Consider the following 26,715-nt stretch of genomic DNA (forward strand, 5'->3'; position numbering starts at 1 on the left):
GTCTCTACCTCTTAGCCATCATAAGTAGAACCTCTTTGAAACTTTGCTTTCAATTCTTCTGGATATATACCCAGAAGTGGGATTGCTGGATCATATGCCAGTTCTATTTTTAATTTCTTGAGGAATCTTCATACTTTTTTCCGTTATGGTTGCACCATTTTGCAATCCTACTAACAATGCACAAAGTTCTTCCAGTTTCTTCATATCCTTGACAACACTTGTTATTTTCTGTTTTTTTTTTTATAGTAGCCATCATGATGGATGCGAAGTGATATCTTACTGTGGTTTTGATTTGAGTATCTCTGATGATTAGTGATGTTGAGCACATTTTCATATGCTTGTTGGTCATTTATATATCATCTTTGGAGAAATGTCTGTTCTGTCTATGGCCAGGTTATTCCTGTCTATGGCCAGGTCATTTGTCCATCCTTTAGTCTATCTGATTTTTCTGTTGTTGAATTGTAGGAATTCTCTATATATTCTGGTTTTTAATCCCTTATCCCTTACTTCTTGTGAATATTTTTCTCCCATTCCATAGGTTGCCTTTTCACTCTTTTGATGTACAAAAATTTAAAAATATGGTGTGGGAGTTCCCGTCGTGGCGCAGTGGTTAACGAATCCGACTAGGCACCATGAGGTTGCGGGTTCGGTCCCTGCCCTTGCTCAGTGGGTTAACGATCCGGCGTTGCTGTGAGCTGTGGTGTAGGTTGCAGACGCGGCTCGGATCCTGCGTTGCTGTGGCTCTGGCGTAGGCTGGTGGCTACAGCTCCGATTAGACCCCTAACCTGGGAACCTCCATATGCCGCGGGAGCGGCCCAAGAAATGGCAAAAAGACAAAACAAAACAAAAAAATAAAAATATGGTGTAGTCGGAGTTCCCGTTGTGGCTCAGTGGTTAACGAATCTGACTAGAAACCTTGAGGTTGCAGGTTCGATCCCTGGCCTTGCTCAGTGGGTTAAGGATCCGGCGTTGCCATGAGCTGTGATGTAGGTTGCAGATGTGGCTTGGATCCCACGTTGCTGTGGCTCTCTGATTAGACCCCTAGCCTGGGAACCTCCATATGCCACAGGAGCGGCCCTAGAAAACAAAGTCACAAAGTTTTTCCCCAATGTTTTCATCTAGGAGTTACATACTTTTAGGTTTTAACATTTAAGTCTTTAATCCATTTTGAGTTCATTTTTGTATGTGGTGTAAGTTAAGGGTCTGATTTCATTCATTTGCATGTGGATATCAACTTTTCCCAGCACCATCTGTTGAAGAGAACTGTCCTTTCCTCAGTGAGTGGTCTGGGCACCCTTGTCAAAGATCATTTGACCATATATGGTAAGGTGAAAAACAAACCCTTTTGAAAAACACAGACACTCATTGACTATGACAGTGTACCATCTTTGAGGTCCAGCTGCGGCTTTGTCATTTGGGACCGTGAGAAATTAAATCCAAGAAGCTGGACATCTCTAGGCTTTTGACTAGCTGTAGGGCCCTCTACCCACAGATAACCTGAGAGAAGGTGAGTGGAGACCCAGAGCAGATATTGCTGCAAAGACGGCTGACAGGCACCCGTGTTTCAACACTAGAGTCTCCCTTTCACATTCCATTCATCCTATACCTCACACTCAGGGTGGCCTTGTCTCTGCCTCTCCAGGGTCATCTTACCTCTTCCACCCCAGTCACATTCCAGAGATAATGGGTTCTGTGACTGTCCTGACAGGAGAGGGATAGACAGGAGTTAGAGCTGGGTCCTCAGCTCACTTTCCTCCTGGTTCAGGCTGCTCCAAAACAAATCACCCCAAAACTCAGAGGTTTAAAGTAAGGGGTTACTCTTGCTGGCACATCTGCAGATGGCCAGAGCACCTTGAATGAGTGGCTGAGGAATTAGGGCCCCCTCATTCCTATCCATGCTCCACTGGCCAAATCCAGGCACATGGCCCTATCCAGTATCAGTGGGGTGGAGCACACCCACTTTCCACTCCAGTGGGTTATCCAGCAAAGCCCCATGGAAAAGGTTGTGGGTGTGTAAGTGTAATTCAGGGAGGCTGTTAAGAATTAGAGAAAATGCTCCAGTCTGTCCCAGCCTCTAACCTCCCTTCCAGTGATCACACTCTTCATCTGTGAGGTGAGAGGGCTGGCCAGGTGAGCTCTGGGGTTCCTTCCAGCCTCAGCTTCCTGAGAACTTGATGGGAGAATCAGATGGAAGAAAGAGAAGAGAGTCAAGATATCAAAGATGATTTATGCCCAGCACTGGGGGGCTCAGGAAACGTCTACTGATTCAATGGGTCATTGGACAGAGTCCAGACATCTGGGAGCTGGTGTCAACCTGGTAGAGAAGGATTGGGGGGGTGCTTTTGCTGGGCCCCAGATGTTCTCTGGCCTTCCTGCTTCTTGGGCCACAGGCCTTTGGGAGTCTTTTGGAGTTGCACTGACAGCCTACAAGTGCTCATCTCCCTTTTTTCCTGCTGCTGATAATGGATTTGGTCCAGGGATGGTGAAGGCCTCTGCTCCTGAGCCCCTGGGTGGCATGGGAACAGGGCTAATGGTGTTTCCAGGTTTCAGCCCCAGGAGATTTGCAAGCAGGCTGAGTGTGGACACCACCCTGTGCTGAGTTGTTCATGTGCTGGGATGAGAAAGGCACCTTTGCTGAATTTCCTATTTTTAGAAAATTAAATTATTTTTTGCCAGATGCAAGCACAGAATTGAGTTTCTTCATCTGAGTCCCACGTTTCTCCTAAATTTGAATTTATTTTGCATGTCAGTTTACTGAGTCTTTGCCTTCTGGAGGTGGGCTCATGGCGTACTTAGCCTCTGCGCAGATTCTATGGTGCCTCCTCTCTCACCTGAGTCACCTTCATGACCTTCTAGACCGTGAAGGCTCCAGGCTGCAGCCCTCCTACTTCCTTTCCCCCTTTCAGACCTAATTTGTACTTGGTGACAGTGTCATCTGTGTGCAAGTGCCACTGCTTAAGGGCAGGACCAGTAGATGACATTTCATCTCTTTCCTTCCAGAAGGCCAATGTACATTAGGTCAGGGTTCAGTAGCTGATAGCCGGCCACACACTGCGCAGACCTATCATTGGTGCCTGGGAAGCTGGTGGTGGGAGAATCTCTAGGTAGGAAAGGAACATAACATTCATCTGGTCCAGCCCTCTGTCTGTTATTGACTTCTTCCTATAGCATTTCTGTCCCCTCAGCACTAGGCTTGAGCAAACCTCTCAGGTGACAGAGAATAAACCTTCATCTCCCAAGACAAGCTGGTATTCCTTAGACACTCTGAATGTTAGAAAATTCTTCCTCTGTTGAGCTGAGATGGGTTTCCAGCCGGCATCTGTCCTCATTGGGGTGTTTCTCTGTCTCGCATGGCTGGATTTATCCTTCCATCTGGGCACACTTTTCATCTTTAGAGAGGCTGGCTCGGTGTCCCTGTGTATGAGCTATTACTGCCCAACAAATAACCTCACCATGTAGTGGCTTAAAACAATAATAAAGGTCTCAGTTTTTGTGGGCTGAGAACTCATGAGTAGGTGGTTAGTGGGAGTGACTCTGGCTGGGATTGTCTCATGAGGGCTACACTCACCTGAGGGCCTGACTGGGGCTGGAGGCTCCACTGCTGAGGTGGTTCACTCACTTGCCTGGCAACGTAGTGCTGGCTGTTGACAGGACGCCTTCATTCCTAGCTCTACGGACCTGTCCAAAGGGCTGCTTTAGTGTCCAAACAATATGGCAGCTGGCTTTGCCCAGAGGGAGTGATTCAAGAGAGAGCAGGCGGGAACCACAATGCCTTTTCTGACCTACCTTTAAAACTACTCTGCCATTTCCTCTTAGTTATACAGGTCAGTCCTGCCAGTCAGGGAGGAAGGCTCCAAACCTCTGTGACCCTCACTTTCCTCATCTGTAAACAGCCCCACATGGCTGTCTGCAATAAACCGTGAAGAAGCCCTCTATCAACTCTTTCATATGTGAAAGGGATGTTCTAAAGATAAGGGTTTTGCTAGCATGGAAAGGCTTAATGAGTGAAAACCTCCTACTGAACCCCACACTCCTGTTTAACGGGTCCAGTCAAGGAAAGCAGGGCAGGGTTTGCCAGAGGATGAGGAAGACATATTTGAGGCCTCTTTCAGGGGCAAGCATGCTGGAGACTATCCTCCTGGGGTTCAGGAACCTTGTTGTGGGGAGACCCCTCTCTGCTGACAGGGCCTTTCCCTCATTCACTGCAAATATTGGAGGGGAGACAGAAGGTCACACAGTCTTCCCGGATGCTGTGAGGACCCAGGAGAGTGACTGACCCACAGAGGCCCCACTTCATCTGTCTTGTTCGCTGATCTGACCCCAGTGCCTGTCCTGATACATTGACTGGACTAAAGAATGAACGTGCCACTGGGGTGACAGTTGTTTTAGACTCAACCTCCGTTTGAGCATCTGCAACTGCTTGTGCTGTGGGGCCTTTGGTTCTGCTGTTGGCTGTCACGGTTAGACAGGAGTTCAACTGCTATTTCTGCTTTCTTTGAAGCTTGGTGGGAGTCACTTTTACATAAGATTATTTCATCTAATATTAATGTCAATGCCTATAATACCCGAGGCCATGAAGGGAAGACATAGAATTCCTGAATAATGACCTGTCTCACCATCACATCTGTAAACTCATAATCTGTGCATTTAAATTTGTGATTGTCCTTGGAATGTTACATTCTGATGTCAGTGTATCCTTCCCTGACCTCTAAATCCTGGCATTTCAGTCTCTCACTTGTCTTGGTAACTGATTTTCTTTTTTTAGAGCCTCCTTTGCTTGGTGTAGCATTTTGGGGGTTATGTTTTAGTGCTGCTTAACTTTTAAGCTAACAGATCACTTGTAGAAGGAAGAATCTAGGTTGCTAGGACATCCCGGAGATTGTGGCTGCAGCTACAGAGATTGTGTGATGATTTAAAAAATCAAATCTGTTCAAGGACCCTGAATTGCTCTGTGTAGGCTCATGACTGTGCTCAAAATAGATCCCTCCCTGTGCCCTAGGGCCCTGTCATCTTGTTCCTTCTCCTCCTGAGACACTCAGCCCACAGCCTAATTCCTATGCAAGCTCACAGGGCCTCGAGGGGCCCCCTTGGTCACCAAAGTCCTTCAGCTGTCACCAAAGTCCGACTGCTGTTGGATGTCACTATGTGCAGGGACGAATTTTGAATGAGATAGGTTTTAAATGGATTTTATTTTTACTATGGGAATTTTCAAACAGTTAAAAGTACATGGTGTCCCCATCACCCAGTGTCAGCAAGTCTCACAGTAGGGTTAATCTATGGCCTCTCCACCCTCACTTAATCTGAAGTAAGTCCCAGACATCTATTACTTAATTTTAATAATTAAGTTTAAAAACAGTTGTAATAATAATTAATATTTGTAGATATTTCAATATGTATCTCTTTAGAGACAAAGGTTTCTTTAAAAAATAATCTAAACGGGAGTTCCTGGAGTTCCCATTGTGGCTCAGTGGGGTAAGAACCTGACTAGTATCCATGAGGATGTGGGTTCAATCCCTGGCCTTGTTCAGTGGGTTAAGAATCTGGCATTGATGTGGCTATGGTGTAAGCCAGCAGCTGCAGCTCCAATTCAACTTGTAGCCCAGGAACTTCCATTTGCCATAGGTGTGGCCCTAAAAAGAAGAAAAAAAAAGAAATAAATGGTAGTTCCTCTTGTGGCTTAGCGGGTTAAGAACCTGACATAGTGTCTGTGAGGATGCAGGTTTAATCCCTGGCCTCGCTCAGTGGGTTAAGAATCTGGCATTGTCACAAGCTGCATTTGGGTTGCAGATGTGGCTTGGATTTGGTGTTGCTGTGGCTGTGGTGTAGGCCAGCCTCTGCAGCTCCGATTTGACCCCTAGCCCAAGAACTTCCATATGCCACAGGTACAGCCATAAAAAGAACAAAAAAATCTAAATGGCATTAATATGCATAAAAATTTAACAGTAATTCCTTGATATTATCAAAAATCCAGTCAATATTAAAATTTCCCCTTTGATTTTTTTGGCCCCTCCCACAGCACGTGGACATTTCCAGGCCAGGAATCAAACCTGCATCACAGTTGTGCCCTGTGCCATATCTGCAGCATCTTTAACCCAAGCAATACATGGGAACTTCAGGATATTTTAATTAAAAATTTTTTGTAGGCATTCAAAAGATATTTATTGAGTGAAAGATGTTTTAAATTCTATAGTGCTTTATAATTATTAAAAGTTTCACACACATGAGTTCATGTAATCCCAGAATAAAGTTTCTCCACTGATTAAAATTTTTTATAGTTTTTTTGTATTTTCTAGAAGTGTGTCCAAATAGAGTCCTTTCGTTGCAATTGTTGCTATTTCTTCTCAGATTTTTTAAAATAAACTTTTTGTTTTGAAATAATTTCAAAGTTAGAGAAAAATTACAAGAGTAATACCAGGAACTCCTATTCCAACTGGTGATTTTCTAATAGCATCATTCCTTCTATATTTATTAGTAGACATTGTCCTATAAGGAAGAACTTTTAATTTGTTTATCTATTCATTTATTTGCATCGGTGTGAACTCATGAATTTCTAGCTTATGCAACGGGGTTGTTATTACCCATCCCCCAGATCCCCCCAATGTTGACATACAACATTTACCTTATCATTCTCTCTGTATATTATGTTTATACATATTATTTTTTTAACTCTTTAAGAGTAAGTTTCAGGAGTCATGGCTCAGCAGAAACAAATGTGCCTAGCATCCATGAGGACGCAGGTTTGATCCCTGGCATCGCTCAGTGGGTTAAGGATCTGACATTGCCGTGAGCTGTGGTGTAAGTCTCAGGTGCAGCTCGGATCTGGCGTTGCTGTGGCTGTGGTGTAAGCCAGTGGCTACAGCTCTGATTCAACCCCTAGCCTGGGAACCTTCACATGCTGTGGGTGCAGCTCTAAAAAAAAAGCAAAAAAAAAAAAAAAAAGTTTCAGATGTGTTGCCTGTGATCACTTAATACACCAGTGTGTATTCCTAAAACAAGGATATTCTCCTATATATTCACAGTGTAAACACTGATACAGTGCTACCATATAATCCATGGACCCGTTACATATTTGCCAGTTGACTCAATAATGTCCTTTCGGGGTAGAAGATCCTTTCCAGGATCACAGATTGCATTTGTTTGTAATGTCTTGTTTCAGTCTGGAACAGTTCTTCCATTTTTCCTTGTCTTTCATGATCTGGATATTTTTGATGAATTCAGGCTTGTTACTTTGTAGAATGTGCTCAATTTGGGATTGCCCAGTATTCCCTTATGTTTAGATTCAGATCCTGCATTTGAGGCAGGCATACCAAAGGATGCATACTGTGTGCTTCATAGTGCATCGTGTCAGGAGGTACACAATGTCCATTTGTTCTACTACTAGTGATGTGACTTTATCATTTGGTTAAGATGGTGTTTACCTGGAGTTCTATAGTGTTTTTGAGTATGTCTCTTTGGATAACTTTTTAAGTTGTTCCTCTATGTGTACTGCATTATATATGCATAACTTATCATAGTCCACTGGTGTCATTTTGCCAGTTTTAGTAAAGTATAGAAACCTTACTCCATTGTAAGTTTCTTTACACTCCCTTTCTTACAGTATAATTGTCTTAAATATTTCCTTTACACACATGTACAACCACATCAGACAGTGTTTTAATTTTTGCTTTAACCGTTAAAACACTCATCTGTTTTCTACTTGGCAAGACCTTTTAGTCTAAATTTGAGATATAAAGCATTTGTGTAATTTTCTGTGACAGACTTTCTATTTAATAATCTTAAGAACCACCTTAGATATCACTAGGTGGTTCATGGTATTCTGATACTTGGATGGAACCACAAAAATCATCTAACAGATTTTCAGTGACTGATGTTGATGGAGTGGGATGGTGTTACCCCAGTACTCCACCTTTGGCATGTGAGCTTAGCAGAATTTTGGGTGGGGGCCAGAGCTGGGTCATCTCCTTGGGTTTGTTCCACTGCATGTAACACACATGCATTAATTCACTCCACCAGCCCCTCGTCTCGGAGTCCCACCATGTGTCACCTTGTGTAGGGAAAGACAGGCTAGCTCTGTATCTCAGAGAATTGATGTTCTAGCTTGTAAGCAGCAAATAAGAACAATGACCAGGTAAAGTAGAACATTTTTTCTGGATGGAAACCCCAGTATTCTCCATGGAAAGAGTCCTGTGCTGATAGGAGAGAAACCCAGTTCTGGTGCTGGCTTTGTTGTTCACCAGCTCTGTGGACAGGGGCACATGATTTACCCTTTCCTGGCCTCCTACCTTCTCTTGGCTATGAAATGAGGCTAATTCCCTCCTACAGGTTCGTGCCGTATAGAATATACTTGATAAATATTTATTAAACAAATCAATGTCTACTTTGCCCACTTTATGGGCCCTGGAGAGGATCAAAAGACTCATGTTTGTGACAGACTCTTACAGAAAGGGAAGTACTGCTTAGATGTAAGTTGTATTGTTAAGTGTGCTGTCTTATAAATTACTGTCATCCTCCATTTGTGTTAAATTGTAGTGGCGTGAATTTCAGTAACTAGAGGATGGATCCTGAGTTTCCTTTTTAATTTTCATTCTGAAAATTACGTTAGAAATATCCTTCCTGTAGAATTTGTAGCAGCATTTATTTAACATTTCTCAAGGGAAACTCTAAATGGCAAAGAATGAGGCCAGAAGCAAAATGAAATGGTGTCAGGTCTCATAGTGACAGCCTCATCTCTGGAAGCAGACACTGCACAGTAGATGCTTCTGTTTGATAGGACACTTCTGACACTTGCAATGTTGAGCATTTTCTAAATAGAGCCAGCCAGCCAGCTTTGGTGATTTTTGAGAGCACACATGACGCCTTGGGGGAGAAAGTCTGAGGAGTCCCTGTGGGTAAGAGGCAGGGCAGTATGTGGGTGGGCGGGCCTGGCTTGTTCTCCTTTGGGACTTCCTGTGAGCTGCCTACATCTCCGAGCCTCAGCCTCTGCGTCTGGAACAGAGAGATGACATTCCCACATTTCTTATCACATCTTAAATGCTAATCTGTTTGAGACACTTCTGAAGTAAGCTCTCAGGATGGCATAGTTAGACCAACTAGCTGAGCTTCATTACTTAGATCTTAAGGGTCCTGAAGCATCCCCTTGGCCTGAGATATAGAAGAACCCAACTCTGCTGTTTCTCCTGCCTCTGTCTGTCACTTCCTCACTGCCCATCCCACCTTCCAACATCCCTTCTGTGGCCACAGTTCACATGTACCAGCAGGTTCTTAGTTGAGAATAGAAAACCAGCTCTGGATATGTTAGACACAAAAAGATGTTTACTGAAAAGATCTTCAGGAGCTCACAGGATCCCTGGAAAGGCAGGAGAGCAGGATCTCAGAGGAGCAGTGAGAACAAGGCAGCCTGGTCAGCCAGATCCAAGTCCAAAGTCATGTCACAGAGCCATCCCCTTGAGGACATTGCCACCCAGGCACACCTACCTCTGCTGCCCTAGAGAACCAAGTGTTCCTACTGCCACCACTTCCAGCAAAGAATCCTCCTCATCCCTGTCCTTTTAGATGTGTAATTTTTTTCAGTTGAATTTTAAACTGAAGTATAGCTGATTTACAATGTCGTGTCAACTTCTGTACAGCAAACTGACCCAGTCACACACATACATATATTCCCTTTCTTTTCTTTTTTTTTTTTTTTTTAGGGCCACACCTGCAGCATGTGAAAGTTCTCAGTCTAGGGGTCGAATTGGAGCTGCAGCTACTGGCCTATGCCACAGCCACAGCAATACGAGATTGAAGCTGTGTCTGTGACCTACACCATAGCTCACGGCAATACTGGATTCCTGACCCACTGAGCAAGGCCAGGGGTTGAACCTGCATCCTCACGGATACTAGTCAGATTCATTTCCGCTGCACCCACAACGGGAACTCCCATATTCCCTTTCTTACATTATCTTCCATCACAGTCCATCCCAAGAGACTCGATATAGCTCCCCCTGTGCTATACAGAAGGACCTCATTGCTAATCCATTCTAAATGTAATAGTTTGCATCTACCAATCCCAAATTCCCAGGCCATCCCATAATCGTTTACTTTTAACAACAGTATGCATAGAGAAAAGTGGGCAAATAAGCTCAGGAAATGCTAACAAAATGAACACACTGAATATCTTCCACCCCTGCTGAAGAAATAAAATATGACCAGCCCCCCAGAGGTCTCCCCCATGTCCCCATCCTGTCACTGCTCCCCCAAAGGTAACCACTGTCTTTACTTCTCACCCCAGAGCTTAGTTACTGTACTTTCTATAAGTGGAATCACACCGTGCATTCTCTTGGTGCCTGACTTCTTTCGTTCAATGTTACATTTGTGAGGTTCTTCCATATTGTTATGAGTAGTTCAAATGCATTCATTCTCATTGCTATGTAATATGCCACCATTTGGATAAACCTCCAGATGAATAAACCACCATTTGTTTATCTGGCCTAGTGTGGATGGATACGTGTGTTGTTTTCAGTTCTCAGCTACCAGGAGGAGTCCAGGGGACATTCTGATACATGTACACGTATATACATCCCTGATGGGGAGGTCTGTAGGGGCAGAATTGCTGGGTCTTGGGTATCTGTGTGTTTCCTTATAACTGAGGAGGTTTCATACTTCTTCATACTTCATTAGCCATTTGAATATCCTCTTTTGTGAAGTGCCTGTTCAAATCTTCTGTCCATTTTGAAATTGGATTGCTGGCCTCTTTATTACTAATTTTAGAAGTTCTTTATGTTTTCTTGACATGAGTCTTTGTTGGTTACCTTTATTGGGAATAACTCTCCATCAGTGGTTTGCATTTTCTGAGCATGTGTTTTGCATTTCTAGATCCAGATTTTAAAACCTTCTTAAATGCACGGGATTGGCCTGTGCATGTCTTGGTTGCTGGGAATCCTGGACAGCAAACATTGCATGCTGTTTGCCGTTACAGGATTCCTCTCAGAGATGGCTTAGCCTCTGGGGAGGTGCCTGGGTCAGGACTCAGTCAGCCACACACACCAGACCTGGCTAGCGTTAGTGGAAAGGTTGTGCTGCCAGAGGCCGGATAGCTTTCTACTCACCGGGAGGGCCGGAGAAGCGGTCTGGGCCCCCAGACTTTCATTACCTCTGCTCTGATGGGGCCAAGCGCTGACACCCCTGCAGAGAGCCCTGTTGTAGTTCCTGCCACCATGATAGGTACCTTTTCTCCTGCTTACTTCCATGGTTAAGTCTTGTGTGAATGCATGCATATCCCCAGTGGAAACTGAACCCTTGGAATCTTTGCTCCGGGTCATTTCTGGCTGTCCAGCCGCTGTGGTGTCAGAAGAGGGGAAAGCTCCAAGCAGGTTGGGCAGCCCTGGAGCAGGGCTGCTTCAGTAACAAGCAGAGCCATGGGGCTGCCGTGGAGCTGATTGTTCTAGGTGAGAACAGTGGGGAGGGTGAGGAGCAGCCCCATGAGCGAGGTGCTCAGCTGATGAACTGGCTCAGCTGCCTGTAAGGCTCCAGAAGGTCCTTCCTCTACCAATCTCTTTAGCCATTGTGTTTAGTGTCCTAGGGCTGCTGTGATAAAGCACCAAAAACTGGGTGGCTTAAAACAAGAGAAATGTATAGTGTCAGAGTTGTGAAGACTAGAAGTCCAAAGTCAAGGTTTTGGGAGGATTCTGCTTCCCAAAGGCCCTGAGAGGAGTCTGCTCCAGGCCTGCCAGGTCTCTGATGTTTGCTGGGGATGAATGGTATTCCTTAGCTTGTAGATGCTTCACTCTCAACTCTGCCTCCCTGCTGTTTCTGTGTCTCTTCTTCTTATAAGGACACCAGTCATATTGGACTAGGGCCAACCCTAATGACCATACCTTACCCTGATTATATCTTCAAAAACCATATTTCCAAATAAGGCCACATTCATAGGTGCAGGGGTTAGGACTTCAGGAAATCTCCTTGGAGGACATAGTTTAGTTCACTTTTATACCCGTCATCAACCTAGGCCATGGCTGGACCCTCTTCTTTGGCTGGTCCAGATCCCTAGGCTTTCCCAGAGTCACAGCCTCATGCTGCTGCTTCTGTGTTTACCCAGCCCTCCTCTTCATCTTTGCCTGGGCAGAGGCTCTCATTGTTTGAGACACTGCTCTGGTGTACTCCGCACTGCCCCCTCCCAGGAAAAAAAGGGTCATTCTGTGTCCTGAGCTCCAACTTATCCTTTCATTTTGTTATTATTGTTATTATTTTTTTAGGGCCACACCTGTGATATATGGAAGTTCTCAGGCTAGGGGTCAAATTGGACCTACAGCTGCCGGCCTATACCACAGCCACAGCAATGCCAGATTCAAGCTGCGTCTTTGACCTACACTGCATTTTGTGGCAACGCCAGATTCTTCACCCATAGCGAGGCCAGGGATCAAACCCATGTCCTCATGGATACTAGTTGGGTTCATTACTACTGAGTCATGATGGGAATTCCCCCTGACATTTTGTTTTTAAAGCCAACTTTTCTTTTTTTTAATCTATCTTCCCTCCTCCTGCCTTCCTTCTTTCCTTCCTTCTTTCCTGCTGCACCTATGCATGTAGAAGTTCCAGGGCCAGGAATTGAACTTGAGTCACAGCAGCAACCCAAGCTGCAGCAGTGACAACACTGGTTCCTTAACCAGTTGAGCTACAAGAGAACTCCTAAAGCCAATTTGTAATTGACAACTGATATGTACGTAACATACAACATAGTGTATGTGTGTAACAGACACAGAAAAATACAAGAGTATAACTCAATGAGTTTTCGTAAAATCACCCCCTTTATTTTGAATTTATTTCCCTCTGCTTATTAAATAGTTGCTTGCAGTTTACAGGCCTCTATCTTTCATAAAACAGAATGTTCTCTGAGGCCAGAAAATATGTCTTATTTACCTATATATCTGCCACCTCTCTAGTTTCTAGCACAATTCCTGCATATAGTAGCCCACAGGAAGTACTTGATGAATTAGAATTTGGAAGATCAGAAGAAAGTTTCCTAAGTGAATCAGAGTCGACTTCAGCTAGTGTTAAGACTGAGTGCTTTGCTCCAGATTGGTAGCTTTTATCTTTCTTTGAGTCTGGATTAAAACTTGCTGCCTGTCGATGTTTTTCTTACCTGTAGACATTGTGTGTGTGTGTGTGTGTGTGTGTGTGTGAAGGTCTTTCTTACCTGTAGACATTGTGTGTGTGTGTGTGTGTGTGTGTGTGTGAAGGTCTTCCAGAAAGCATAGCCCAAGGCAAGAACTAAAGAGTTGACGCTTTGTTTGAGAGATGCCGTCCCAGGGGTGCAGAGAGGTAGAAGTGGAAAGTGGAAACATAAAAGTGACCTTTGCTAGATGTCACTTTGTAGCGAGGAGCAGAGACAAAGTGGGCCTGGCACACAGACTCCTCCAGAAGATGCATGAGGAGGAAAACCTTGCTGAGTTATCTGCAGAGGTGTGAGTGGAGTGGGGCTCTATCTGCCCTGTTTGCTCCCATCTCCTGTTTCCCGTTGTCATTTCATGAACATCCAGGAGTAGCTTTCATGACAGTTGGGCAAGGGGCAGGCACTGGCCAAGAGAGAGGAGGAGGCAATAAAGAGAATCTGAGAAGACATGCAAGTTTTGTGTCCAGTATGCTCCACACCTTGTGCTGCTCAGGTCTGCTCGTGCCTTCCTGTTGAGATGGAGGGGACCATCATTCTCCCAGAGGATGAAGACACCTTGGTTCCTTCTCTGGGAGGAGACATGGCAGGTCCATTCAGTGATAGGATCCCCTTCCTGGTGGCCAGCTGGGATTGCCTAGAAGACTAAAGCGAAAAGGTTGTAAAACAAGCTCATTTGAGGCTGTGGCTGGTCCTGATGCCATAATTGATATTCATCCTCTTCTTCCTCTTCCACCCAGTCTAGATCCTCTTTACTCTGCCAGCACTTTGGCTGGAGTGTGACATCTGTCCTGAAGGGTCTGAGTTCCTCGTTTCCATGCTGTTAGTAGCCATGACTAGGCATGGAAGTATTATAAGCTTCCTCAGGGAATCCCCTGGGCTCTATTCCAGACATTCTTCTTCAACCCCATATGTGGCACTAATCAAACTCCTTGTGGTAATCAGGATTGGTGACCTGGCAGTATAGTCAATCCCTTCTTGGTCTGTTGGTCACTGGCATAAGGAACCAAAAGTGACCAGGAGTTAGTGTCAGCTTCCAGTTTAATAGACATTTCACTGTGCTGTCTTCCCCCTTAGCCTGGAACTAGAACCCCTATCCCAACGGAGCCCAAGAATGCAGGGATGGGAAGCACAAAGTCAGCAAGTAACTATGAGCAGGGCCACCCCCGGGCCAGTCTGCTGTAGTCATACGGGACATGGCACCCAATATCAGTGCCAGTTCATGGAGTGTATTGCATCCTGGAGGATAGCTCAAACCCATAGATGGTGCACCTCCTTGGCTGAAATTGGTGACGTGGTCTGAGGCTGTGTTGTGTGAGAATCAAATAGATGAAGATTCAATAACTCTGGACCATGGTGCTGCTGGAGGCAACCCCATTATTAGAAAACACGATGATTCCAGTAAGGACAGATTGCTTTCCTCACAAGGTGGCAGGGGTCTGATCTAGCTGGTGGCTGTCTGGTTCTTCCCAAGGAGTGGGCCATGCCATGGAGGTTCAGTGTTGGTCTCTCATGCTGGCAGGTTGGGCACTCAGTGGGGCAGCAAGATGAGCCTTGGTGATGTGAAGCAAAAAGGGAGACTCAGGCAAGGGAAGGGTGCAAAGCAATGTGATGCCTTCACAGGCCAGCCACTGCTTCATAGCAAACTGTGAGGGTCACGGGGGTTGCTCATGCTCTCTGGCTCATGGACTTCTCCAGAAGCTTTGCAAGAATAAACCATACTGTGAAGAGGCCCATGGAGGTGATAAATGAGGTGTATTTACCTTCCTGCTTCCCACCCATTTCCTACTTCCCACTGGTCACTGTTCAACTTGTGAGGCATTAACCCTTCCACGCTAGTGGGTTGCAAAGATCCAACCTCTCAGTGGCCACTGAGGAAGCCAGATGGTGAACTCTGAGATTCAGTACGTCCAGAAGTGGAGGATGATTCAGGCCAAATGGATCACCAAAAGGGGGAATGGAGGAGGAGGTAAGGCAACTCTGAGCTGGTGCACAAGGTTGTACCTAATACAGATGAGTTGGTCACTAGCCTTTGTGCTATACTCACTATTATAGCTTAGTTAGTGCATAAGAAGTGCCACATTAACTATTACAGGCTTTCAAGTCCTGATGGCTGATGTCACATCATTCTCCTCTCTAGCAAGGACATTGGTCGTCAGAACTGCTGAGTATTATTTGGTTGAGTAAGAATGATTCCCTTGGAAGGATGTTAGTCATGGCAATATGGTAACCTTTCTTGAAGTTAAGCATTTTTTTTTTTTGTCTTTTTAGGGCCACACCTGCAGCATATAGAAGTTTCCAGGCTAGGGGTCAAATCAGAGCTGCAGCTGCTGGCCTATACCGCAGCCACAGCAATGCATGATCTGAACCATGTCTGTGACCCACACCGCAGTTCATGGCAATGCCGGATCCTTGACCCACTGAGCAAAGCCAGGATCAAACCTGCATCCTCATGAATACTAGTGGTTCTTTACCACTGAGCCACATTGGGAACGCCATCTTGCAGTTAAGTTTTAGTGCAGGTGTTCCATATTTTATGTCCACTTGTTCTTAAGACATCAGATATCCACTAAATGTAAAATAATGCTTCAAAACATGTCTTCTTTAAAAGATGACAGAAGAAACATGCTCATGTTTGTTGGGTATGAGCTCTGATATAACTGGGACACCCTAGGACATGGCCTAGGATGTGGTCTTGAGGTACTGAGGCCACGGAAGCTGCCCAGGGTTCAAAGGGAATAAATGGTTATGGTTTGTTGGGCACCCCCAAAGGCTCCCAGCAGGGAAGAAGACTTACTGCTGCAGCTTGTAGCCCAAGTTCATGATGTGCTATGAGTGGGGCTTTAACGATTCCACTGTCTGGGCTGTTGGGTAGCCCTGGAAGGTCAGCTCTGAGAGAGAAGGTTACCTCAGCCAGAACTCACAAAGGCAGAAACAAAACCTTTTCTATACAACATGAACAGGTACACCACTCCCCCAAACAGCTTGAGTTTTAAGATTTGTCCCTGAATTTTAGGCCCTTTCAGGACTGACTTTGGAGGCATAGAACTTTTAAAAAACTGACTAAACAAGACCAAAAAACAAACAAACAAACAAACAAAACTATCACTTTGGCTGCTGGTGGAGAATGGATTGACCACAGAACATTTAAATGAAAGAAAAAAAGAGAAAAGCTAAATTCAAACAAATGATAAACAAATGCACTGGATCTTAATAATTTTAAGGGACAAACTCTCCTATGCCACTATATGATTTATCCCAAATAACACAGAAAAGTAAAACTGAAAAATCAATGTCTTCAGTCTTTTAATGAAAAGTAACTCTAGTTACAAGAAATTAAGGATAAATTTAGATTTGTGTCTGGGTGACTGGTAAAGCTTATCTACTGTATCTTCTGAAATTCTTTGGTTACTTTTTCATATCTCCCTGTTCTTATTTCACTTACCTGCTTCTGTTATATAAATTGTTGTTCCTTTTATCAATGTTATTCCTTCATCTTTGCGAATCCTAAACCTATTTATATTCATTTATTTCATATTGTTCTCATGGTTCCATTTTGTCTGAAGTGATTCATCTTTCGAGCATTGACTTTGCTGGCTTCTTTATGTAGGTGATTTTCTTCGTGGGCTTTGAATTTTTATTTTCAGGCTGGTCTTGACTGGGAGGTCCTCCCTCCCTCTCTGAGCCTCAGGGAGGCTGTACTCTACTCTTCCTGGTCTAGTGATTTCTAAAGTGCCTCCACCCACCCCCTGGAGAATCTGGTCCAGAACCAGGCTTTATGATGCCTGGGCTCTGTCCTTCAGTGATCTTGGGGAATATCTCCAACCTAGTCACTGAGCCTAAGGGCAGGTGAGTTCAGATTCTGGCCATAAGACATCAGCTATGACCCTGGGCAGAACATGATGCAATATTAAATTTTTTAAAAATTTGAAATAACATAGACTTACAGAGAAGTTGAAAAAAATAGTACAGAGAGTTCCTATAATCTCTTCACTTAGCTTTCCCTAATATTAACATCCTCCTTCACCAAAGTACAGGTCAAAACCAGGAAATTAACACCCTTAAAATACTACTAACCAGGAGTTCCTGTTGTGGCTCAGTGGAAACAAATCTGACTAGCATCCATGAGGATGCAGATTTGATCTCTGGCCTCACTCAGTGGGTTAAGGATCCAGCATTGCTATGAGCTGTGCAGCTCGGATCCTGAGTTGCTGTGGCTCTGGTGTAGGCCAGTGGCTATAGCTCCAATTTGACCCCAGCCTGGGAACCTCCATATGCCTTGTGTGCAGCCCTAAAGAGACAAAAAAATTTAAAAAAATAAAAAAATTACTACTAACCAAATCCAAGGATTATCAGTATTTCGCAAGTTTTTCCATATCTTTTTTCCTATTTTATAATCCAGTCCAGGATCCCACAGTACATTTAGTGATTTTCTATTTCCACGATTCCACCTACTTTTATCAAGGAAGATCTCTCCCTTTTCTCACGCTTATTTATCCCTTCAATTATTTACTTATATCAGTATGGACTATGGGTATTTATTTCAGTCAAAGCATTGCCATCCAGCACAGTAGCCACTGGATGATTTCTAGCCCAGTCCTGATTTCACCTACCAGGCTGCCTTCCACCTCCCATCTTGCACAAGGTACTTCTATTCCCTGTTTTCCGTAGGAACTCCTGGAATTCTTAGTCACCTCTGTTTTGTTCCTGACATTAGGGGCAGGATGACCATTATTTCAGTCTTGGGATAAAAGTCTAAATCCTTAATATAAAGCGCAAGTTGCTATGTACCTTTGATCCCTGCCTGATTTTCTAGCTTCATTTTTTTCTTGTCATGTCTCTTGTTCTCAGTGCTTTGGCCACATAGGACCTTTTTCTGTTCTTTGAAAGCTGTAAACTCCTCCTTGCCTCATAACCGTTGCCCCTGCTGTTCCTTCTGCCTAGAACACTATCACCACCACGACCCCCTCTGCTTTTGAGCTAAGGCATAGTGTCATTTTTATTTACTAAACTATTTAACACCTGAACAGTCTCTAGCCTGAAAGTCTTTATAACAGCAAGTTTCCAACAGCCATGCCCAGCTTTGCCATTTTGTAAATTAGAATCTGTTTCTTTCAAGCGGAAGATGTCAGCAACCAGGAACTGAACCTTTCTTCAGGTATAAACTATAGTCGACCCTTTAATTACATGGGCGTAAATAGCACAGGTCCGCTTATGAGTGGATTTTTTTTCAATAAATGTAGTACCTGGGAGTTCCTGTCATGGCTCAGTGGTTAACAAACCCAACTAGTATCCATGAGGATGCAGCTTTGATCCCTGGCCTTGCTCAGTGGTTTAAGGATCCAGTGTTGCTGTGAGCTGTGGTGTAGGTTGCAGACACAGCTTGGATCTGGCATCTTTGTGACTGTGGCATAGGCCAGCAGTTACAGCTCTGATTCAACCCCTAGCCTGGGAACCTCCATGTGCCGTGGGTGCTGCCCTAAAAAGACAATAAGTAAGTAAGTAAATAAATAAATAAATGTAGTACCTGTATTTTCATTTTCAGATCTTTAAATTAATTAAGTGTATGGAAAAGTTTGGGTTCAGTTAGAGATCACAATATATGGAATTAAAAGAACCAGAATTTGGGTCCTGATTCTATCCTAACTGCTTCAGCTTCCTGCCCTTGGGTGAGTCACTTATAAATTCATTTGTTTTTAAGGCGAGATGGCAGTATGCAGATTTCTGACTGCACAGGGGGTTGGATGCTTCTAACCCCGTGTCATTCAAAGGTCAACTGCATATCATCTTCTCTAAAGAATGTAACCAAAGCAGGAGAGAATCAGAAATGGCAGCAGCTGTTCAAATGAAAGTTAAATGTCTTACTGAGTGTCAAGCTGTTTGACTTTGGAACTGGTAGGAGAATCAGGAAAATAGCAGATGATGAACAGCCAGAGAATATAAGTGAGCATCAAAGGGCAGCAGAATTGCCAATGATCTCCCACTACTGGCAGTGTTACGTGCTGACCAATCACGCTTCCTCTTCTAACATCCTCTGTGGAAAGATATTTGGTATGTCATGAGCGGGGGAGTGTTTGAATTTCCTGCGAGTGCTTAAAGGAGTGGATTAAGTAGATGCCGTCATGATAGTTGGATCTCAGTTTTCAGACACTGGTCACAGTTGGAAACAGCCCACTGTTAGTCACTTCCATTTCCCCTTACTTTGATACCATTAGCTCCATGATCTAGTAACCAGCAAAGGGTCAGTCCCTTGTCACGAGGAGCACTGTCAGCCCAGCGTTGCCTTCATCACCTGGGGCCAGAGGAGAAGGTGGCTTCCTTGCTCTGTGGACCTTGGTTCCCAGGTTGCCCCTGGCAGGGCGTGCCTCTGGGTCTGGACCCTGCCCTTCAGGGTCTCTAATCTCAGCTTTGGTGGCAAGTTCACCCCCAGCTCCAGCTCTGTGGTCCTGAGACTTAGTGGAAAGAGCCTGGGATAGTGTCAGAGATCCGTGCTGCCTAGTAGGACCCTGGCAGTCACCCCTCTCCATTTCCTGGTGTCTCAGACCACAGAAAGCACACCCCACATGCATCATTGCTGTGGGCCCTCTGCCACTCTCCCCACTGAGTGTCCCCCAGTTAAGCCTCTACCAGTCCTTCCCGAGAGGCATTACCTCCCAGTGCTGACTCCAGGGCCTCTGCCAGCTCCAAGGATCTGAGATTCCAAGGCTGTGCCTTGAGGCTTTTTTCAGTTGAGAAGTATTGCATTTGGGAGCCTTACCCCATCCCTTCTCTTGCATCCTACAGAAATCAGGGTGAAATGGCCCACACCTGCCGTGGCACCATCAACCTGTCCACCGCGCACTTTGACATGGAGGACTCTTGCGGTATCGTGCTGACCAATGGGGCCAGGACCTACCACCTCAAGGCCAGCTCGGAGGTGGAGCGGCAGCAGTGGATCACCGCCCTGGAGCTGGCCAAGGCCAAGGCTGTCCGAATGATGAGCAGCCACTCAGGTAGCCAGTGCTTAATGCAGCGGGTGTATGTGCAGCATCGTGGGCCTGGAGAGAGTGGGAACTGAAAGCTTTGGGTGGGCAGTGGGGACCAGCAGACCCAGGCTAGTTCAGACCAACCTTGGAAGGTCAAGGTGCATGTTCTCCCTTCCCACTTAGCTCTGTTCGTCCTCAGCAGTGGGATGTTAAGTGGTTCAGGGTGGCTGGCAGATCTTGGGATGGAAATGTTTGCGGCAGACAGGGCTGTCTGTGTGTGCCTTTCTTTGGACAAATCTGTTCCTGGGCTTCAGTAGATCCTTCGGATGCTGTAGTGGGTCAGCTCCTAAAGCAGCAGTCGGGGTGAGAGACCAGGATGGCACACTTGTGCCTCGGCCAGACCTTTTCTGAGGTCCATTTTGGGGACTGAAAACCTTTTAGCCAGAGCTACTGCCTTTGCCAGGGTGGAAGGTCAGCTCAGAAGTCCTAAGCAAGACATTTTATTTTCTACTTTAATACATTTATTTTTAATATGTAATGTCTTTCTAAGATTCATAAACCAATGATTTGAAAAGCATAAGCAGTGAAGTCTGCTCTTGACTCTTTTCATTTTTAAAAGTTTTATTGAAGTATAGCTGATTTACAATGTTGTATTAATTTCTGCTGTACAATGAAGTGATTCAGTTATAAATATACACAATCCATTCTTTTTCAGATTCTTTTCCCATGTAGATTATCACAAAATATTGGGTCGAGTTCTCTCTTCTGCCTTAACTCTTATTCCCAGCTACTCACCCCATTCTCCCACCCAGAGGCAACCAGAGCTACCAGTATCTTATATCTTTACATATGTGTTCAAATAGGTGCTTATTTTAAAATAAATAGAGTCCCCCACCTTGTTTTTTTTCCCCCATTTAGCAATAGTATATCTTGGACTTTTTTCCCTGTAACTACATGAAAAGTTTCCTCCTTGTTTTTATGACAGCACAGTACTTCGCTGTATGGATGTGCTCTACTTTATGTAACCTATAGCCTGTTGATGGACATTTAGGTAGTTTCACTGTGCTGCAGTGAGTAACCTTGCATTTCATTTCATGTGTGTACAAGCATAATGACGTTCTAAGACTTGGTGGTGCTGGGTCAGTGGGTTACCGAACATTTGTAATTCTGAGACACTATCAACCTGCCTTCCACAGGAGTCGTACCATTAGATGACTGCAGCCAGATGTGAGAATGCTGGCCTCTGCAATGCCCTGCCTGCCTAGAGAGATAGCAAATGTTTCTAATGGGTGAAAACTGGGTCCACACACAGGGAGGGGTGACTGGGAAGCTGTGCTCCTTTGGAAGTTATAAGCAAAAGGTCTACATAGACCTGTGTGGTTTGTTTAGGGAGGCAGGACTCCAGGTGAGAAGGAGTTGCAGCCCTATTTTCCAGGATTATCTCAGGCTGGTTTCAGAGACAGTGAGTCCTGTGAAAGGAGCTCTAGCACAAAGCAGGGTGAGGGGCTAGTGACATCAGTCCCTGTGCTCAATACTCAGTCTCCCTGCATTGGGGTCTCTCCCCCAGCTAGCTTCTCAATGCACATGGAAGGTTATTGAGAATCGCACTGACCTTCTCTTTCAGTCTCACCCATTTGCAGTGTGGATCCTCTGTGATGACTCTTGGGGTCCATACTCTGTGACCTGGGTGTGTCAGCAGTGCTGCTGACCTTGACAAGGGATCCCCAGGATACCACTCCATTTCCCAGAGAAGGAAGGTGTTTTGGTCATCTCAGGTATGGGCTACACTGAGAACCCCAACAGGACGTGTGGTCTCAGTTTGGATGCCTATGGAAAGCTCCTGTGGAGGGGCTGGTGGTGTGACTGGGCTCAGGAAAACCCCAGTGACCAAGCATGGAAGCATTGCTGGTCATGGAAGAACCAGCCTCCTCTTATCAGCTTCTCCTAAGTAAATACATACATACATCCATGCCTTATTTTTAGGAACTTACTGAAAATAATGTAGTAGGTAGGATTTATTGGATCCATCATTCTAAAACACTTTTCCTAGGGTAGGCAGCTGGAGGGGTTCCTTTTGCAGCTGGCATAGAAGTACTTTTTAACTCAGCTGGACAGTGCCAGGGATTGCTAACCTGGACCTCCTCTAGGAGCGGTTGGGACCCCTGAAGGAGCAGCCTCAGGCTTACCTTCCTTCATTTCATGCCCCTTAAGCATCATCAGAGGCTAGAGATGCAGCGCATGTCTTGTGTTCCCAAGGGGTTATCCTTCTGGGTAAGGATGCAGGATAGATATTCTGGCACAACTCAAGGTAACAATATGCTGTGTGTCAGTGAGAAATGGAGGGATTCCTCTCCTTTTGGTGTTTTGAAGCACAAATAAACTAATATACATGAAGGAGGAACGTTCAGGCAGGTACTGTGCTTTTATAGAAAGGTTGAGGAGTTCCCGTTGTGGCTTGGAGTTCCCGTTGTGGCTCAGTGGTTAACAAATCCGACTAGGAACCATGAGGTTTCGGGTTCGATCCCTGGCCTTGCTCAGCGGGTTAAGGATCCAACGTTGCCGTGAGCTGTGGTGTAAGTTGCAGACGCAGCTCGGATCCCGTGTTGCTGTGGCTCTGGCATAGGCCAGTGGCTACAGCTCCAATTCGACACCTAGCCTGGGAACCTCCATATGTCGCCGGTGCAGCTCCTGAAAAGGCAAAAAGAACAAAAAAAAAAAAAAAAAGAAAGAAAGGTTGAGGCCACCTTATTGTTTCTTGAAAAATAACATTTGTGGTGGCTTCTCTGCAAGGCAACCCCTCCTCCCATACGTCTCAGGCTGATGTTGGAGAGTTGTGGTATGTAACTTTTTGCTTAGAGTGAGCCTCAGGTAGCCCTAAATGAGGGAAGACCACCTGGAGTAGTTCTCCTTGAGTCTGGCTGATGGTGACCAGCTGAGTCAAGGGCACAAACAAGACTCCAGGCAGATTCCTATAGGTCATCCTACGGCCTTTCTGTCCCTTCTTAAGACTGTGGACAATCTCTCATCCAGCAGGAAGCCTACTTCCTACCTTCACTTACCTCTTGTAAGTGTTGCTCTCTAGCTTTTACTTCTGTTTACTTTTTACTTTTTATTACTCTCTAGCTTTTCTGCCACCCCCTAGTCCATGTGCCATTCTCTCTTACCTGGATGTCTGCAAAAGCCTCCTCCCTGTTTTCTTCCTTGTAGTCAGTTCTCCAAACAGCAGACAGAAGAATATGGTAAAAAAAAAAAAAAAAAAAAAAAAAAAAAAGGAATTCAGTCATACAACTGCACTGCTTACAACTTTGGGTGCTATGAACTGCCGAGACCAGCTCAGCAGGATGGGGCTGAAGAATGGGTGCTGTGGAACTTAAGGGAAAAAGTTAACATAAAACAAGACACAGAGACATTTATCTTAAGTAAAGGTGGGATGGGGCGGGGGGGACTCAAGGTCTCAGGGACCAAGAGCCCTGCCTCAAGAAACCATACAAGCTTTTATTGTGCTCTTTAAATGAGATCAAGTGAGGAGCGGCTATGGGTGGATGATATAGGGTTTGCTTACTATTATATAAGTTCTTTTACTATTTTAAAAGCCACTTATCTGGTAAAAGGTTAAGCTCTTACTCTGACCTCTAGGCACCTAACAGTTCTTAAGCTTAAGTCATTTACCAGCACTGTGACTGTTTTTCAAGCAGGAAGATGGGATAAAGTAAGGCAAGAAGATGGGATAAAGTAAAGAAGGTTTTCAAAGAAACAGGTTTGCAACAATGAACCAAATAAACTTAATGGACATATACAGAAGCTCCACACAAAACAACAGCAGAACAAAATTCTTCTCAGGTGTGTATGGAACATTTTCCAAGATAGACTATATTTTAAGCCAAAAACCAAGTTTTAATATGTTTTAAAGGGTTGAAATCCTACAAAGTATCTTTTCTAACCATGGTGGAATGAAGCTAGAAATAAATATTAGAAGAAACACTGTAAAATTCACAAATATATAAAAATTAGCACTCTTAAATAATGAATGGTTCAAAGGTGGAATCACAACAGAAATTTAAAAATACTTAATGATTATTGAAAATGAAATACAACATTCCAAAATTTATGGAATGCAGCAAAAGCAGTACTCAGAGGAAAATTTGTGGCTGTAAAAAGATATGTTAAAGGAGTTCCTGCCATGGCACAGTGGGTTAAGAATCTGACTGCAGTGGCTTGGGTCACTGCAGAGGTGTGGGTTTGATCCTCAGCCTGGCACAATGGGTTAAAGGGCCACAAGCATGGCTTGGCTTCAGTCCCTGGCCCAGGAACTTCCACATCCCATGGGTGTGGTCTTAAAAAAAAAAAAAAAAAAAGATGTGTTAAAAAAGAAGTAAAATATAAAGTCAATGGATAAAACTAAATCCAAAGCTAGCAGAAGGAAGGAAACAATAAATAAAAACAATCCAAGGTTGAGATAAATGAAATAAGAACAGAAAAATAATAGAGACAATCAATGAAACCGAAAGTTGGTTCTTTGAAAAGCCTGACAAAATTGTCAAATTTTTATCCAGACTGAATATAGGAAAAAAAGAGAGATGACTCAAATTACTAACATTAGAAATGAAAATGAGAACATAACTACTGACCTTTCAGAAATAAAGAGGATTATAAGATAATACTATGATCAACTGTATGGCAACAAATTCAATAACAGTTGAAATGAAAAAATTCCTAGAAACAGAAAAATTAAACTGACTAAAGAAGAAATAGAAAATCTTTACAGGCATGATAAGTAAAGCTATTGAATTAGTAATTTAAAAAAAAATCTCCCCATAAAGAAAAGCTCAGGACCAGATGGCCTCACTGGTGAATTCTACCAAACATTTAAAGAAGAATTAACATTGGTCCTTCTCAAACTCTTCCAAAAAAGTAAAAATAAAGAGAGGGAAACACTTCCTAACTTATTCTACAAAGCCAGCCCTATACCAAAGCCAAAGACATCACTATAAAAGAAAACCATAGACCATTATCCCTTATGAATATAGATGCAAAAACGCTCAACAAAATGCTAGTAAACAAAATCTAACAGCATATTAAAAGGATTATACACCATTGCCAAGTGAAATTTATCCCAGGAATGCAAGAGTGGTTCAATACAGGAAAACCAATCAATATTATATACCACATTGATTGAAGGAAAAAAATCCCTCATGATTATATCAACTGATGCAGAAAAAAAGATTTGACAAAATCCAACACTCTTTTATGATAAAAACACTCAGCAAACTCTGAATAGAAGGTAACTTCCTATATGATAAAGGGCATTTATAAAAAAAAAATCCCACAGCTAACATCATACTTAGAGGTAAAAACTGAAAGTTTTCTCCTAAGATCAGGAACAAGACAAGGATGCCCACCTTTACCATGGCTATTCAACATTGCGCTGGAAATTCTAGATAACCAATTAGGTAATAAAAAGAATCAAAAGGAAAAATTAGAAAGGAAAAAGTAAACTTTCTATTGGCAGATGGCATGATCCTATATATAAAATCTACACACATAAAAATTATTAGAGCTAATAAACAAATTCAGCAAAGCTTCAGTGCACAAGATGCACAAATACCACTTGCATTTTTATATATTAGCAATGAGTAACCCAAAAAGGAAGAAAATAATTCCATTTAAATATCATCACAGGAGTTCCGCCCGTGGCTCAGTGGAAACAAATCTGACTAGTATCCATGAGGACACGGGTTGATCCTGGCCTCACTCAGTGGGTTAAGGATCCGGCATTGCTGTGAGCTGTGGTGTAGGTCACAGAAATGGCTTGGATCTGGTGTTGCTGTGGTTGTGACATGGGTTGGTGGCTACAGCTCCAATTCGACCCCAACCCCAACTTCCATAATGCAGCCCTAAAAAGACTAAATAAATAAATAAATAAATAAAATCACAAATAATAAAATACTGAGGAATAAATTTAACCAAGGAGATGAAGGGCTTGTTCACTGAAAACTAAAAACAGTTACTGAAGGAAATTAAAGAAAATCTAAATAAATGGAAAGACATCCCATCATCGTGGATGGGAAGACTTAATATTATTAAAATGTTATACTCCCAAAGCAATCTATAGATTTAGTGTGATCCCTGTCAAAATTCCAATGGTCTTTTTTCCCCCCAAGGTAGAAGAAAATCCTAAAATTTATAGGGAATCAATTGCAAGGAACCCAAAGTAGCTAAAACCATCTTGAAAAGAAGGGAAAGTTAAAGAACTCTTTCTAGCTTCAAAACTTACCACAATGCTATGTAATCAAGATAGTTTGGTACTGACATAAGGATAGACATGTATAGATCAATGGAATAAAATTGAGAGTCCAAAATTAAACCCATACATATACAGTCACTTGAGTTTCAACAAGGGTACCAAGATCATTCAACGAGGAAAGGATAGTCTCTTCAGCAAATGATGCTGAGATAACAGGATATCCACATGCAAAAGAATGAAGTTGGATCCCTACCTTACATCATACACAAATACTAATTCAGAATGCATCAAAGAGCTAAGTATAAAGGCTAAAACCATACAACTCACCGAGGAAAAAAAGTAGTAAATACTCATGATCT

General features: G+C 43.8%; 1 protein-coding gene across 1 annotated transcript in view; it reads left to right on the top strand.

The window, feature by feature from the left end:
* OSBP2 (oxysterol binding protein 2) overlaps window positions 1–26,715 on the top strand; it is a 179,907-nt gene that overhangs the window by 17,484 nt on the left and 135,708 nt on the right. The window contains 1 exon segment of the mRNA XM_021072949.1: window positions 19,931–20,139. Coding sequence (XP_020928608.1) covers window positions 19,931–20,139 — 209 coding nt within the window.

Source organism: Sus scrofa, chromosome 14 (assembly GCF_000003025.6).
Source record: "Sus scrofa isolate TJ Tabasco breed Duroc chromosome 14, Sscrofa11.1, whole genome shotgun sequence".
Taxonomy (NCBI): Eukaryota; Metazoa; Chordata; class Mammalia; order Artiodactyla; family Suidae; genus Sus; species Sus scrofa.